This window comes from Microcebus murinus, chromosome 12, assembly GCF_040939455.1.
Source record: "Microcebus murinus isolate Inina chromosome 12, M.murinus_Inina_mat1.0, whole genome shotgun sequence".
In the NCBI taxonomy this organism is placed as follows: Eukaryota; Metazoa; Chordata; class Mammalia; order Primates; family Cheirogaleidae; genus Microcebus; species Microcebus murinus.
Genome location: NC_134115.1, coordinates 76,877,996 through 76,894,284, shown reverse-complemented (window position 1 = coordinate 76,894,284; position 16,289 = coordinate 76,877,996). Strand labels below are relative to the sequence as shown.

The following is a 16,289-nucleotide window of genomic DNA, read 5'->3' as shown; positions in this document are numbered from 1 at the left end:
CAGGTGAAAAGCACAAGACAAACAAGTTCAACATCACTTTAATTACCTCTTTATCTATCCTGTGGCAGCTATCACAACAGAAGCCCCCCAAAACAACACTGCTACTATAAAAACAATTTTGAGTGGCTCAGCTTAGCAAATTGTGTTTCCATGAAAGCTAGGGAATAGCTCTTTGGCTTGCCACCACCCCTACACCAGAAGAGTAAGCTGTTACTTAGTAAACGCCAAAGCCTGAGGAACCTTGTCACAGATTCTCTCCCCCACCTCTGATCTTCTTAAAAGGACTATCTTCCTTGTTGAACTATAATTATAAAGATAAAACAAATGGCAGAGACTCAGTTTAGAACAGGGTGTTGGTGACTCTCAACCCTGGGGGATGATTCTATACACATGTGTGTGAGAGTAGGATCTGGACTGTCTTTACATAATGGTGCTTTTGGCTGAATTTTCACCTGGACCGATACATGTGCTCTCAATGAATGCAGTTGTCAGATCAGGAAGTAAAATGTGGTGCGTTATTATCCTTCTCCTCATCCCCCAAATCCCATATTTAATTAAAAGACATGAACACCAGTGATGAAGAAACAGTTATCAATTATTTAATGCTTGATAGAGGAGTGGAAATAAATCCCAAAACCAAACAGTATGCACTCACTTGAGGAAAATACAGAATAACGACCCAACAGTTTTGTCGTCTATTTTAATAATGAAAATGAGACGTGTCCATCTCCCCTCTTTGTTGGCCCTGGCCTATGTTGTACAATTCCTCAGACAACTCTTAGCACAGGCCAGTGAAGAGAGGTAGTGTGAAAAATGATGAGCCCTAGAATCTATCCAGTTTGCTGGCTGTATTAGCATTTTTGTTTGCTTATTCCCATCTTCCTATGCTTTGGCATAATGCCAATCCATAAATGCTTCTTTAAAATGCAAACAATTTCCAGGTTGAAGTCTTCGACACCAACCAACTAGGGCCAATACATTCTCTGTAACACCTGCAATGAGAGACCAATCCAAGATGGCACAGATCCTCTAGCCGAGAGGTACTGCACCCTAAAGGGACTGTATATTCCCCTTGGTGGCACTAGAGGAATGAGCTTTCACACTGGTCAAGTTGATCAGACCTGAGACATCATGCTACAGGAACGTGATGTCGGAAACGCCACTGAAGGGTAGAGCAGATCCTACAGGAGCATGCACACTGAATGCAACCAGAGTAGAAGAGAAAGTATCACAAATGAAGCACATTATAATAGGAAGGAAACAATGGACCAAGGACATCAAAGCCAAAAGGGAGAAATCAACAAGGATTTAATAAAGGGACAAATTTCAAATACAGGGCAACAGGCTAAACTGGCTCTCTCTACTGAAGCCTGGGAAGTGCCTAATGTCTAGTCAAACTTCAGCTAACACTATCATATGTCCTATTTGGGCAGTGCATCTGTTAAAGCTCTAAATTTAGATGGGAGGTAGGGTGGGAGGAATAACATATAAAAATCACTAAAAGACTGAGTTTCTAAAATTCTAGGACTACCCAGCTGGAATTAGGACATAGGCCAAGTCTACTCTATAGTACCATCAACCACCAAGGACTAAGGGAAGGGAAAATGGCTGGGGAGCAGAAGAAACCGGCATTTCTCCTCCCCTAAGGGGTGGAATATCTTCTCAGATGGTAGGTGTAGATCTTGATGCAATGATCCCAGCAGTCCAAGACCAGTAGCTGACCCTTAGGAGTAAGGGCAATGCCCACCGGACAGGTGAGCCCCTCTCGAATAAGGACACTGTAGCCCCCGCCCTTAGGAAAATGGAGAATTTCCTTGCGGCTACTATCAGCCACGATGAGATCACCACGAGCATCCACACACATGCCAGCAATGCACCGGAAATCCTCATTCTCAGAGAAGAAGTGGCTAATCTGGCGACCCAGCTGCCCATCAGGGCCCACAGAGCCAATGGAGAAGCCACCCTCCAGGTGGTGCTCATTCTGCCGATTCTCCAGATTGAGGCCCAAGCCCTGGGTGAAGTAGACGGTGCCCTCAGCATCACAGGTGACAAACTTGGGCCGCACGGCACTGCAGAGGCAGCTGTATTTGACCACCCCTGCTCCTCGGTCAACAGTGAAACACCAAAGCTTTCCACCTTCCACATCAGTTACTACAAACTGGCCAGATGGCAGGGCTGTGATGCCCCATGGTTTGCTCAGCTGGCTCCTGTGACAGGCCACGCAGTGTCCATCCAGGGTATATACCTTGAGGGAGTTATCGTAGCTGTCAGTCACACCAATCAGCCCATGGCAGTTCATGGCCACTGAGAGAGGAGTGAGATTGGGCAAATCAGCCCCAAGGAAGCTCAGCACAAAGCTGTCAATGCCGCTGGGGCTGCGGCGGATCTCCTTCAAAAAGCCTTTGCGGGTGAAGACTTGTATGCGGTAGTTGCCACGGTCAGCAACCAGCACCTCGCCTTGGCTGGTGACGTAGAGACTGACCGGAAGATTGAACATGCCTGGAGTGCTGCCTTTGGCCCCCATCTTCTTGAGAAAGAGGCACTGCTGGATACTAGAGACTGCCTCGGGGCCTCGCTGTTTAGCGGGCGAGGCCCTAGGGCTGGCAACCACTTCCTCGGGGCTCATGTCCATCTCTCTAAATGTTACAGAGGTCGAGGCAGCGGAGGCTGCAGCCTCCATGGCCCAGGAATCTTCCATGTTAACTGTTCGGGGCTTCTTAACAGCCTGCCCAATTTGGAGGGGGCCGACGTGACCTACCTTAAGGAGCTCCACATCCTGCAGGGTGAGCTCCCGGGGCAAGCTGGCAGTGAGCTCTGGCTCCTCCTCATCGGCTGTCTCCTCCAGCAGCGCCACGTCGGCCTGCTTGATCTTGGCCAGGAAGTAGTCACAGCGAGACACAGCCTGCACCTCTGCAATGTTAAGCAGGTAACTCTGCTCCTCTATCACTTGGCTATTGCACTTCTCAGCCTCGGCCAAAGAGCCCGTGAAGAACTTCCTAGAGCGGGCCAGCTCGTCCTGGATCCTGCGCTCCTCCTGCCCATACTCCTGCAGAACTGCTTTATACCTTGCCTGGAGGTCCTTGGAGACACCTTCCAAGGCTACCTTCCGCCGCTGCAGCTCCCCTATGAGCTCCCGCAGACGGGTCAACTTCTCTCCAAAGTCCCGGCGCCGCTCCTCAGCTGCCTCTTTCACAGGGAGTGTACAGTGGCCAGGAGGCTGGTGGTCCGCCTCCCGGCAAGGCTCACACAGCACCAAGCCGCAGCTCCGGCAGAACTGCCGGGGCAGGCGTCGCCCGCAGGACCGGCACATGAGCAGCCCCACGGCCTCGCTGAGCCCGGCTGTGTCAATGATCTTCAGCACTGTCAGGTTGTCTGTCAGCTGCGTCAGGCTGGTTATGCGAGTGATCTTGCTACAGAAGGGACAGCGGACACCATTGATGCTGCTGGCCAACAGCTTCTCCAGGCACTGGCGGCAGATGGTATGGCCGCAGTGCAGGAGCTTGGGCCGCAGCTGCTCTTCTGTGAAGGACTCCATGCAGATGGGGCATTCCAGCACTTCCCGCAGGGCATCTAGGTTCAGGTGAGAAGCTGCTGCTGCAGCCATTGCTCTTCCTTTGAAGGGTCCTATTAGCACGGCCCAGAACCGAACAGCTCAGTATTCATGCCCCAGAAGGTCAAATTCCTGCTAAAGAGAAAAAAAAATCATTCATTTTCCACAGCCTATATAAGTCAATTCACTTAAAAAACATTTGGAGAATAGCTATGATCACTCAGTCATGCATTTATTTGACAACTATTTTACTGAGGTTACTATGTGTCAGGTGATGGTGACAACAGGGAAATGAAACAGACAAAGCACTGCATAGAGGGTAATTCAGGTTCTGGTGTTTTAGACACTTACTTAGTTGCATGACCTTAAGGAAGTAACTCAAACTTCCTAAAGCTGTTTGCTCATCACTCATCTGTAAAATAGAAATAATAATGGTGTCTATCTTACGTGGTTATTGTAAGGGTTAAATAACAGGATAAATAAGATGTACTCAGAACAGCACCTAGCAAGTAGTCTACTTGTAATAAATGCTAATTATTATTTTCATATTTTGTGAAGTTTCCAACTCATAATTTACACTCGGGAAAACGCACAGAAAAATTACCTACAGTAAAAGGAAAAAGTGTAACATGGAGATCCACATGATGTTCTGCATCGTGCGGGATTCTACCTAGAGGAATTGGGGAAGGCTTCCAAGAAGCAGTGTTACTCCTTAGATATGTCTTGAAAGAAATGAGGCGATGAGGGATAAAGGTATTTTAAGCAAAGAAAATTGTGTGAACAAAAGCCTGGAGACTTCTTATGATGCCACAGAGTTTATACTGTCATGTTTGGGGGCCTAGCAATCATCTAGAGAAACAGGGAATTATAATGATTAGCTTTAGGTGATCTGTAAAACGTTAGATCAGAAAACACGTATTTTCCATTCAGCTAACCTCCTACCTACTCACCTATCCACCCATCTAAGTCTAGGTATCATATACTATACTAGACACTAGGAGGTTTTCAGGATACAGATCCTGCCTTTCAGATTCTCAAACTTTAGGAAAGGAGACAAGATGTGTATGTAAATAGTAATCAAGGCAGAAAGTAGTATCATAAATGAAACATAAACTAAGTTTGATAGAGGTTGAGATGGAGTCATTCTAATTTAAAAGAAAACAATTTTCAGAGGGCCATTTGATACTAGCCTGAAAAAATGCATAGATATGTGGAGACAGAGGAAAGGAGTACCAGGCAAAGGAATAGCCTTAGCAAAGGTTAGGAAGCAAGGGAAAGGACACAAAGTTTTGGAAAGAAAACAGAAGACACTTAGCTTCTTTGTGTTTTACTTTCCTCATCTGTAAAATGGAAATAATACCGTATTTGCAGGCTTACTGTAAGAATCACATGAGATAATACATATATTTTTGCACCAAAAAAGTCTTAAATGAATTTTAGTTCTCTTTGTTCGTATCCTTATATTAAAAATGCGGGAGAATATAAGGAGAACACAGTAACAGGTTTGGAAAAATAAATTGGAGAATGATTATAAAAGATCTTGAGAGCCAAAAGGAAACTTCTGTGCTTCATTTTCAAGGGCATAGTGCAGCAATGAATGTTTTGGAGAAAGGAACTAATAGATCGAAGCTGGAATGGACTGGGGAAACAAATCAGAGAAACTAGTTTGGAAGCTCCAGCAAAATAGCCTGAGAGAGGCAATGGGGAGTCTGAACTAGGGAGCAGGTGATAGAAATGGAAAGATGATGCAACTGAGCAACAGTCCAGAGGTATATCAGTAAAATTTGAAAGCTGAGCGGATTATGTGGGATAGTTGCGAAGAGCTAAGAAAGCCAAAGGCTCAAGCCCAGATGACTTAAAAAATAGTAGTGCCTTATAAAGACAGTTTATTTCTGGCTTTGAGTACCTTCTGCTTCATCCAGTACATATTATGAACACCCCCACCCTTCTTGATAGCCATATGCTCATGAAATAGACCCAGGGAGATCTCAGTGCTCTGCGGTTTTATGTCATTGTCAGTTTATACCTAAAATTAGAATGAATAGGTCTTGCAAGGTGAGGCACTTGGATAAATTCGGCCTTTCTTAAATACAAACCCTACAGCTGCACCTGTGCAGTCTTGTGATCTACAGATGGTCAACCATCAAGGAGGAGGAGGAAGTGGAGAGCAAGTTAGCTTGGTTTTAAGGACAATGCAGCAAGCTCAGAAAACTTTGCGCAGGACATCAACTCTTCCTCCAGACATACAGAAGAAGGGGAGTCAATGTACAGATGTACCACAACAAATTTCCACAGTATTTAGCTTTGAAATGCAATCTGACAAATACTCAACAGCCAGACATGCACAATCTGTATGAACTCAATCCTACCTCCCTGAAATCCCACTTCCTTTTTACTGCAAGGGAAATTGTGCACCTAGTGCCTACTATGTGCTAGATACCATGACAGATGTTTCTTATGCTTAATCTCATTTAATCCTCATGATGGCACTATGAAGTAGGTAATATTTTTATTATCCTATTTTATAGATGAAGAAACTAAAGCTCAGAAAAACTGGCTCAAGGTCATGCAGCCCAAACATGGTTGAACCATGCAGTATAGATATTTTTTCTCTGTTTAACCCAACATTACTTCAAGCTATTTTTTTACTTTTATATAACAATTATTAACAAGTGACCTCTAGACCATGCTCTAGGAAATGTTGCCTTATAGCATATAAATTTTCTCCATAAGAAAGAGGAACAATAACATAGTTATGAGATCCTGCTGCTATAGAGTGGGTTAGATGGGTTTCTTAGCTGAGTGGCCGACTCCCACACACCAGCCTTGCAATCCATTATGACTCAAATCCATGTCTCAACAAAATAACAAATTACTGCATATCGTGAGCCTATAAGGTCTCGTGGATATATTAATACGAAACTGTGAATGCTGAATTCTTAGGGGCAAATCATATAGAAACACTGACAGAAACCTCAATCATCCATGCAACCTTTCTCAATTCTAAACCAATAGCTTCAGTTCTCTCTTCTGTCATCTGGGACAACAGACTGAGGGCAACATTTGGTGTCTGGGTCCATGGCATGTTAGTTACCTTACAATGTACAAGGACATCTGTGCTCCTCCCAGAGCTGGCGCTGCAGATCAACTAATTAAACAAGTCTGCCAACTTGTAAAAATACCAGCAAATTCTTTCCCCAGTTTTCTGTAATATCATATCACCATCTTCAATTAAAAAGCTTCCTGCCTCTGTGTCTAAGCCATCAGAGCTTGAATAAAATGAATTTACTATGCCAACATCCATATCCCAAATTATCTCAGCTGACTGCAGCTTCACCAGGCAGGCTCTCTGAGGATATCAGGAAGTCCCTGCCCTGAAGTTGCCATGTTTTTCCAGGAAAACATGAGTTCTCATCACTAAAGCATCAGACGCACAGATAGCCTCAGACTTGGCAAAAGCCAGAACCACTTTTCCCATTTCCATGACTTGAAAGCACTGCCTTCTGAAGGATCCTAGCCTGAAATGGAGCTAAGAGAGAGGCAGATACAGCCTCCAGAAGGGCACAGTTAGTCATTATTGCTAATATTGAGAATGACTCAGATGGAAGATCAAGTTGACCTCAGTTTCTCTGAAATATTACACAGGTAAAAGAAATCATATCATGATCCCAAGTCTTTAACCTCCCGTTTTCTGCCAGCTATAAAATCTGAGACCAACAAGAATGAGTCTCCAACATGCTATTTATGATTGTGGCTCTGTCTGTGATCTTTTGAACATGTTTCCTGCTATGCACTTCATACCATCAATTCTTGCCCTCCCACCTCATCTCACTTCAGCTTGCCCCTTCCCTCGCCCCTTTGATCAAATGATTAATACTGCACATCCCATAATGAGACTAGCACATCTCCTCAGCTCCAGATGAGAATCCACCCCTTAAGCTGTGTCTGCTCTGGCTGCCCTATGACTCAGAAAAATTATATAATTTTTATCTTCGCATGACCTGCCCTATTCTGGCACCACTGGGTTTCACCCAGTCTGTGAAAGAAGTAACCAAAGCAGTAGGAAAAAAAAAATGAACAAAACAAAATGAAAAAGGCAATTCATGAAACAAATCTTTACTTAGCATCTGCTATGAGTCGATTCTGTGAAAGGCACTGGAGATACAATTTTGAGCAAAACATGCATGAATAGAGCTTTTACCTAAAAACTTTCTAGTTTTTACATGTTTTCTAACATGTAAAACACTACATTTCCTTTCACAAGACTTAAAGGTCCATCCTACTACTGACATATTCCCCTGGTTTGACTGGTTTTTGGTTTTGGTTTTTTTGCACGGTTTATCACATTTCCTTTCATGTCAGCTTTCTAAACTGTATTTCTTCCTTATACATTTTAACAGAATGCAAATCAAGTACATAACTATCTCCATGCCACCAAAGGCCATTCGCTAGCAGAACTGATTTTTAGGAAGTGAGGGATGCCACTACCTGACATTCACCCAATCCTGTGTATGGGAGAAGATTCTGATAAGGTTTAGATTACTCAGGGCATTTAAGGTGTATGCAGACAGCTAAAGTAAACTCTACAAGTAGTGGCTTATAGGGAAACACAGGCATGTTCCCAAAGTTGTGCCAGTTTGGAACACATAAAACAACCTAGAAGGAAGTATGTTTGTTACAAAGGAAACACTGGCTAAACTATGTCAAGGGCAGGTTAAATCAATAATAGGGTTTGCTGGAAAAAATGCTTGCCTGTTGTCTGTCTTCCTCTAAAACTGTAGGACCTAGAAAGAGTCCCTTGCATCTTCCATAAATATGTGGGTAATACCTATGCTGCCAATCTGATGACTCAAAGAACACACGCCAACAGAAAAATCAACAGCCTTTCTCAGGAGACCTCCAACTCATCTCAACCCACTCAACTCTCTTTCTGTCCCTTTCTCTGCACATAACATATGTTCATTTAATTATGAGATTTTGATTAAAGGATCAGGAAAGAGATCCTGGGAAAGGGACAAAAGGGGATGAAAATTTTGGGGGACATGGAGAGCCCACTTAGGATCATCAATATCTGGCAAAGTAACACTCAATTCCCTTCCAGCATTGCCTTCCTCTCATAAAGCAGCTACTATTTATTCAGGCACTTTTATGCAGTATGTCTTATTTTCATAATAACCACGTGAAGTATGTTTTATTCCTCTTTAAGGAAACCAGTGCTCAGAGAAAGTAACCTGTCCGAAGTCTCAAAGCTAGGAAGTAGCTGAACAGGGGATTCAAATCCCAGTGACAAACCCTACCCATAAAACAACATTGACTTAAAAGATGTTATAGTTCCCTACCTCAAGGCAGAATCTGGCTGAGAGGTTGGTAAAAGACCACCTAGGAGTAATTTTTAAATTTGATTGCTCTATCAGGAAGACATAATGGAGGGAGTGTCACAAAGGCAGCAAAGCATATCAGTGTGCATGGACAATGAGCTACTTCAAGGGCTTTATAAAATTCTGGCTTCCAACCACTCTCCAGATATAGGCATAGAGGCTCTTAAGTGTTGGAAAAGGCCTTCCAATAAAACTAGCATAATATATCATAGGAGTCAGACAGAACTGGGTTTGCATCCCTGCTTTGCCACTTGCTGCGTAGCCTTGGATAAGTCATTTAATTTACTGTTTTTCTTATCTGTAAAACAGATTATAATACCTAGATGGTTGGCAGGCATGACTGAAATATGCAACTAATAAGCACTCAATAAATAGTAGTTAATTGCATTTTTAATAAATTGAGGCTGACAGGACAAGTGCTTGTCCAAAGTCACATAATAAATTTGCAACATAGTAAGGAGTTTGGACTTCAAGCCTCTGATTCCCAGGCTGACTCAATTTCCATCACATTTTTTTAGGGATGTGCACAGATATCCCAGCTAAGTCTGTGTGCCCTCAGATATAATCCAGCTTTGTTTCTGAACTGGCTTCAGCAATGCTATAGTCTTGGAGCCGATAGAGCCAATTCTACTATTCTGTCCCAGGGAAAAGAAACCCAAAAGAAATCATGCAGAACAGTAGTTAATATCCTTCAGAGCATGACTGCTTTCTGCCTCAGTCCCTGCTGTGAGGTGTTTTGTTCAAGCCAATGGCCTCCATATTTCACCCCATGGTCCCCTGCACCTCAACCTGCCTGCTAACCTCACTCAAGCTCTTCCCTTTAACTACCCACTGGTCCTGGTCTGAGCAAACCAAGCACTAAGTCCAGGGCTCCTTCTTGACCTAATCAGAGATTTACCCCACTACACTTCTCTATAGTTCAATCTGATAGAGATACTCACTGGACAATCCTCCTCTTCATTAGAGGGGAATGGGCTGAATAAATAAGACTAAACAGGCCCCAGCAAGGAAGAAAGAAGCAAGGAGGGAATATAAAGTTACAGAGATCTGAGTATGAGCTTAACTCTGCCATTCCTAGCTATGGAACCTTAGATAAATTACTTCCTAGGCCTTAGTTTCCTCATGTGTAAAACCAGATATAGTAGACCCTACTTAGAAGGGCTGTTATGAAAACTGAACACAAAAGTACATATAAAACTAAAAATTACTAAATTTTGAGCACTTACTATGTGCCCGACACTAGGCACCCTGGTTTACTTCACTAAATCCTCACAATAATCCTATGATGTCGGTTCTATTATTATAACCCCATTTTACAGATGAAGAGCCAAGGCACTTGGTTAAGTAACTTATTCAAGCCCACAAAGTCAGGAAGAGACAGAGCCAGTATTTGAACCCAGGACATCTGACTCTAGGGCAAGGTATCTCAACTTTGGCACCTCTAACATTTTAGGCCGGATAATTCTTTGTTGTGGGGGCTATTCAAAATGCATTGAAAGATGCTTAACAGCATCCTTCGTGTCTACCCACTAGAGGCCAGTAGTACCCCTCACCCCAACTGTGACAACCAAAAATGTCTCCAGACATTGCCAGGGGCCCCCTCTTTAAGAACTACTGCTTTAGAGGCTGGAACAGGACTAAATGCACAATACATAAGCGCTCCCCCCAGTTTGTTTTTTTTGTCTCCCTCCCAGCCCAAACCCCTCATTCACAGAGCCATTGCCTCTTTTCAAGCTGTAATGGACCTATAAAATTAATTCTGACTTGAGATAACGTTCCTCTCATTCCTCTGGAGGTCTCATACTATCTGCTGTCACAGCTGGGGGGATACAAGAAAAAGGGGCTTATGCAGATGACCATGAATAGTTTCTGCTTCATCCTCCCTATGCTCATTCTCTTCTTTCCCAAAGCACTTTCAGCAGGAGGTGGGCAGTGGGTGGGCAGAGTAGAGTTAGTGGCAGTACCATGCCTGCCTCATGATAAGAGATCTTTGGTTTCGTAAGTGAGGAAGATTCTGCCCCTCACAGGGATCATCACACTCCTTCAGGATCTTGGAAGATGTATCAATTTGTTCCTGGACCCCTAAACTCTGCTAAACTACACACACACACACACACATATGTATTTTTTTTCATACATTACTTTGAGGTTCTTGACTCCCCAGAACTCCCTCTGCTTCCCATGCAGAGACTTCAGAAAAATTTCTTTAGCAGCCCAAGACATCAACTCACAAATCCACTCAGAATACAGTTAGCTCAGTTAGGACATCTCCACCTCACCATTCAATCCTCTCCAAACCCTGTCCCCAACCCTCTTACAATACAGAATTCCAATCTCTTGCGCTCTCTATTGCAATCCTCACCAATTCTTTGTTCATGTGCCCCAAACCCCTCTGACATAGATCCCTTGATCCCTGTTTCCAAATTTCTGCAGCAATCAGCCCTGCCTTCCAGTTCAACGCCCCAGTCCCACATCTCAGATTTCTGCTCTCCCTCAATATGAGCCCCCCCCCATCTCCTTCATTCCATCAGCCACTGTGTCACCCTCAAACCCTACTCCTTCCTCTTTTAGCCACCCCATGTGACGTGCTGCTTTCAAACCTTAGCCAGGTCCCTTCTTGCTGCTAACAAGATACTGCTTCCCACCGATTCCCCCACGAACTCACCCCTACCCCTCAGTCGTACCCTGCTCCCACTGGGGAAAATCCTTTCTCGTTAGCAATCAGGATCGCCCTAGATCTTGCTCCGTCTGATCTCAGATCTTGTCCCCAGCCAGATGCCTAGCGCCCCCAGATTCTCTCAGATCTCGCCAGGGCCTCCCAGTTCCTGCCTATTTCTGAAATCTTGCACCCAGACCCCTCCAGGGCCTTCAGGCTCCCTCCCATCTCCCAGATGCTGCACCCCGTCCGTCCTCGGGGCCCCCACATTACCTCAGACCTCCCGAGACGGAGATGCTGCAACCGCAGATCTTCTCCGAGCCCCTCGCTCCCCTCCCCCAGCTGAGTCTGCTCAGCCCCGTCGAATCCCTCCCGAGCCCGCCCTCACGGGCCCACCCCCACCCGGTCCTGCCCCTCGGATCCGGCGCCCAGACCCTGCCAATGCGGGCGCGGCCTCCCGCCCCGCCGCTCCGCCACCGCCCGCGGCTCCGGCCGCCGTCCCCGGTCCCCAGCCCTCCTTCCCGCCCCCTACCTGACCGCCCGCGGCTCGGACGCGTCCAACGCTGCCAACCCGCCCGCCCGCCGCCCTCTGCGCACGCGCCGCCGCGTGGCCCCCTCGCCGGGCGCCGATTCGCGGAGCCGGCCGTCCGTCACTACGCCCCGCCCCCGGGCATGCTGGGGCTTGTAGTCTAGCGGACCGAGCGCCGCGGGCCCTGCGGCCCAGGGAGGGAGAGCGCTCAGCGGGGAGCTGGGAACGTGAGCGACACGTTGTCCGGCTTGTCTGCCCGGCTCGTCACCGTCACCGCTGTATAGACGGGGAAACGGAGGCCCCCGGGCGAGAGCGGCCTGAGTTCACTCAGGGAGTCAGGAGCTAGACCAGAACTCGTGTCTGGCTCCGGCGTCCGCGTCCTAACCCCTTCCCTGAAACGTGACCTCAGGGGGCGGTGCTCCTCCTGGAAGCCTTGGCACCTTGCTTGCACAAAGGCCTCTCTGAGCCTCAGCTTTCCCGTCCGAGCAATGGGCCGAGGGAAGAATAAGACTTCCATTGTGGAACAAGCACAGAACGGGGACTGCCTTCGAAGGGCGGCGCCTCGGGCCTGAACAAATCGCTCTTGTGGAGGAATGTTTTGCCCACTCAGCTGGGGGGCCCACAGCAAAGGTAGAGGAGGGAGCACACTCTGCAGCCCCCTGGCCCCGCACACTGAAGCTACCCAGGAGCCCAAATGCAAGTCCAGCTTTGGGGGGTTGGGGGTGGGGTGGTCGGGGGTGATGTGTCACATTGGCTGGCCATAACCTCGGTCTCTGTGGTAGTTTGGGGTCAATTACCTGCTTCTGAAGGTGACCATATGGTATGGCTTAGGAGCACAAACCACAAAAGACTTTGAAGTAAGGTTGGCTTGCATTTAACATTCCACTTAGCTGTATGACCCTGCACAATAATAAAACAACACACAAAACCAATAACAAAACTCACCTCTCTGAGCACGTGGAGTCTGGCTCCAGCTAAGCACTTCGTGTGCAAAGCTTACTTAATCCTCATAAGGACCCTATGAGATAAGGCAGCTGATGCCTAGGTGGTTAAATAGCAAGATCACCTGTTCACAAATGTCAGGTGCCCAGATTGAACCCAATTCTATCTGAGAACCCACCCTCTCAACCTAGTTTATTCTCTTTCCCCGTTTCTTTATTTCTAAATGAAGAGGATTAGATTTGCTATGAATATTAACCAAGATTGTGAATGGTTTACACTTAAATAATGGTAACCGTTGTTTAAAAATTGGAATTAGCAGGTGGGGAATATGAGAGAATTGATGTCAAATGGTTTCCGACTTATACTCCCTTCTCAGACCAGGTGGGGAGACTTAGCACCCTGTTTGTTGAGAATCACAGCTGCCAGCCCAAAGTCTCACTGAACACAGAACTGCTCATAGTTTTATATTATACATATATATATGCTATATGTGTGTGTATATATATATGTGTCAGTACATATATAGATGTTTCTCCAATAACAGAGGAGAGTTAAGGGTACTCTTGAAGGTCTGAGGTTGTAACTCAAGTATGCTTTTGGAAAAAAGAAAATCTCTCTTTTCTCTTTAAATAATATCAATGTTTGTTTGACTGTCTTTTTTTAATGTTTAAATTTCTTACCGGTTAAATTAATTACCTTGCCACAAAATCTCAGAGTAAATCAAGCACTCTGGGGAAATGCATTCATTTTTATCCCATAGCTTTGCATACAAGGGCACAATATTAGCATTCCTCTTACACAGAGACATTTTGTTTTATTAAATTAAATGTAATTAATTAATTCAAGACATGGTCCTTGCTCTGCTGCCCAGGCTGGAATGCAGTAGAGCAATCGTAGCTCACTACAGCTGCAAACTACTAGGCTCAGGAGATCCTCTTGCCTTAGCTTCTGGAGTAGGTAGGACTACAGGCGTGTGCCACCACACCAGGCTAACTTTTTATTTTTTGTAGAGATGGGTTCTCACTATGTTGCTCAGGCAGGTCTCAAATTCCTGGCCTCAAATGATCCTCCCAACTCAGCCTCCCAAAGTGCTGGGATTATAGGTGTGAGCCACCGTACACGACCACAGAAACATTTTTAAAATATTCTTTATGGAGTACTTTGAATACGTTTTATTCAGCATTTTAATATAATAGTTTTTTGTTTAACATTTAAACTCCCTGTATAAGTTTTCTAGGGCTGCAGTAACAAAGTATCACTGGCTAGGTGGCTTAAAACAAGAGAACTTTATTCTCTCACAATTCTGGAACCTAGAAGACTGGAAGCAAGGTGTCAGCAGGGCCATGCTCTTTGCAAAGCCTCTAGGAAAAGATCATTTCTTCCCTTTTCCAGTTTCTGGTGGCCCTGGGCATTCCTTGGGTTCTGATAGCATAACTCCAATCTCTGCCTTTCCATGGCATTCTTGTCTGTGCCTTCTTATAGGACACTAGTCATACTGGATTAAGATCCTGTCCTAATCCAGTATGACATCATTTTACCTGATTACAGCTACAATCACCATATTTTCAAATAAATTCATATTCTGACATATTAGAGGTTAGACTTTCAACATTTTTTGTTGTTGTTGTTGTAGTTGGGGAAGGTCACAATTCAAGTGATAATACCACTCTCTGAGCTAAATGTTGTTTTCTTCATTTATAAAGAAGAGCTCTAGTTATCTTTTATTCTCCTTATCATAAAATAGGGATAATAATAGCTAACTCATAGGACTGTTAGGAGCAGAATGAGATATTGGATATAAAACACATAGCCAAACATAGTAATGTTCATTATATGGCATGTGCTATTAATAAGTTTGTTTATTGAGTACACCACTGTCTAGAAAGAGTGAGGGCTTTAGAATCAGACAAAACCAACTCCACCCTGCTGGAAGTTTATTTTGAATAGATGAGAAGATGATTTGAAGAAATGCTTGATAACTTGTTGGAAAATGCTTGATAACTTTTTGCAACTGACAAGTTTTATAACGTTGGACAACTTACTTAGGCCTCTCTATATTTCACTTTCCTCCTCTCCTCTATCTACCACATAGAAATGTGAAAATTAGATGATGTAATAGAGCTAAAATGTTTAGAGCACTACCTGGTAAAGAATAAGTGCTCAATGATTGTTAGTTATTATTGATAGTTAGTTATTATAGTTATTGTTGTTGTTATTGTTATTATTGTTACTACTGCTCCACAAAATGGTCTCCTCTTCTTTCCTCAGTAGCAACTGAATTCTGAGGGGGAAGAGGAATGTCTTGCTTACAGAATATAGGGGAGAAAATGTAAGGAATTAAAACTCTAATACATCTTAACAAATATGTCTGAGTTAGACATTTATAATTACTAGAATTTTCATGAAATGTTATAAAACTATATCTGTCAATCTGTGTTACTTATATCTCATTGTATAACAAATTACCTCCAAAACTTTGCTGCTTAAAACAACAAACATTTATTATCTCACAGTTTCTTTGAGTCAGAAATCCAAGTACAGCTCAGCTGGTTCCTGTGTGTTACAGTGTCTTACAAGGCTGTAATTATAAGTTATAGGTCAAGGCGGGGGGCTGATCCAAAGACTGGAATGGGGAAGTAGCTATTTCTAAGATCACTTATGTGGTTGTAGGCTAGGTTCAGTTCCTTCAAGATTGTTGGACTGAGGGCCTCAGTTCTTTACTGGCTTTTGGCTGGAGACTGTCCTCAGTTTCTTACCACATGAGCCTTTTCATGACTCATTTTGCTTGAGCAGAGCCAGCAAGAGGGAGTCTACTAACAAGACTGAATTCATACATTTTGTAACCCTAATCACAGAAATGGTATCCCTTCAATATGGTCATATTCTGTTGGTGAGGAGCAAGTTACTCAAGTGGAGGAGGTTGTACCAGGCCGTAAATATCAGGAGGTGGGATTATTGAGGGCCATTTTAGAGGCCATCTCCCTTCTTCTTTCTCTCTCTCTGGCACTTTTCTTTCCTTCTTCCCTCCTTCTCTGTATTATTTATCTATCAATCTGTCTAGTTAGTTCTACTTTTTACTGAAACTTTGACTCTAATCTCCATAATATGATATACTCAGACCCTTTGTATTTCTCAGCCTAACCTATACTTGATACATGGTCAATAGATATTTGAATTTCATTTAAATTTCAAGCATAAAAGAGCATTCAAACATTAGTTTTATCTACTACCTTA

The 16,289-nt window shown here is 44.3% G+C and overlaps 2 protein-coding genes across 6 annotated transcripts in view; one reads left to right on the top strand and one right to left on the bottom strand.

Moving 5' to 3' along the window:
• The window catches only part of ASTN2 (astrotactin 2), an 852,746-nt gene that overhangs the window by 631,636 nt on the left and 204,821 nt on the right, over positions 1-16,289 (top strand). The gene's annotated exons all lie outside the window — the stretch shown is intronic.
• On the bottom strand, positions 578-12,187 carry TRIM32 (tripartite motif containing 32). Of its 3 annotated transcripts, none has more exons than XM_012768787.2 (2): positions 12,117-12,187; positions 578-3,685 (listed from the first exon to the last, which is right to left on the bottom strand). In XM_012768787.2, exon 2 carries the CDS (start codon positions 3,602-3,604, stop codon positions 1,643-1,645), a length of 1,962 nt encoding a protein of 653 aa, XP_012624241.1. In that variant the 5' UTR covers positions 3,605-3,685; positions 12,117-12,187; the 3' UTR covers positions 578-1,642. The 3 variants fall into 3 exon arrangements, with proteins under 3 accessions (XP_012624241.1, XP_012624244.1, XP_075865100.1); XM_012768790.2 differs by having other exon boundaries at positions 578-3,682; XM_076008985.1 differs by lacking the exon at positions 12,117-12,187 and adding an exon at positions 3,902-3,978.

Excerpts from the sequence above, each read along its gene's own strand:
- TRIM32 (XM_012768787.2), bottom strand. The coding sequence starts at position 3,604 with ATGGCTGCAGCAGCAGCTTCTCACCTGAACCTAGATGCCCTGCGGGAA.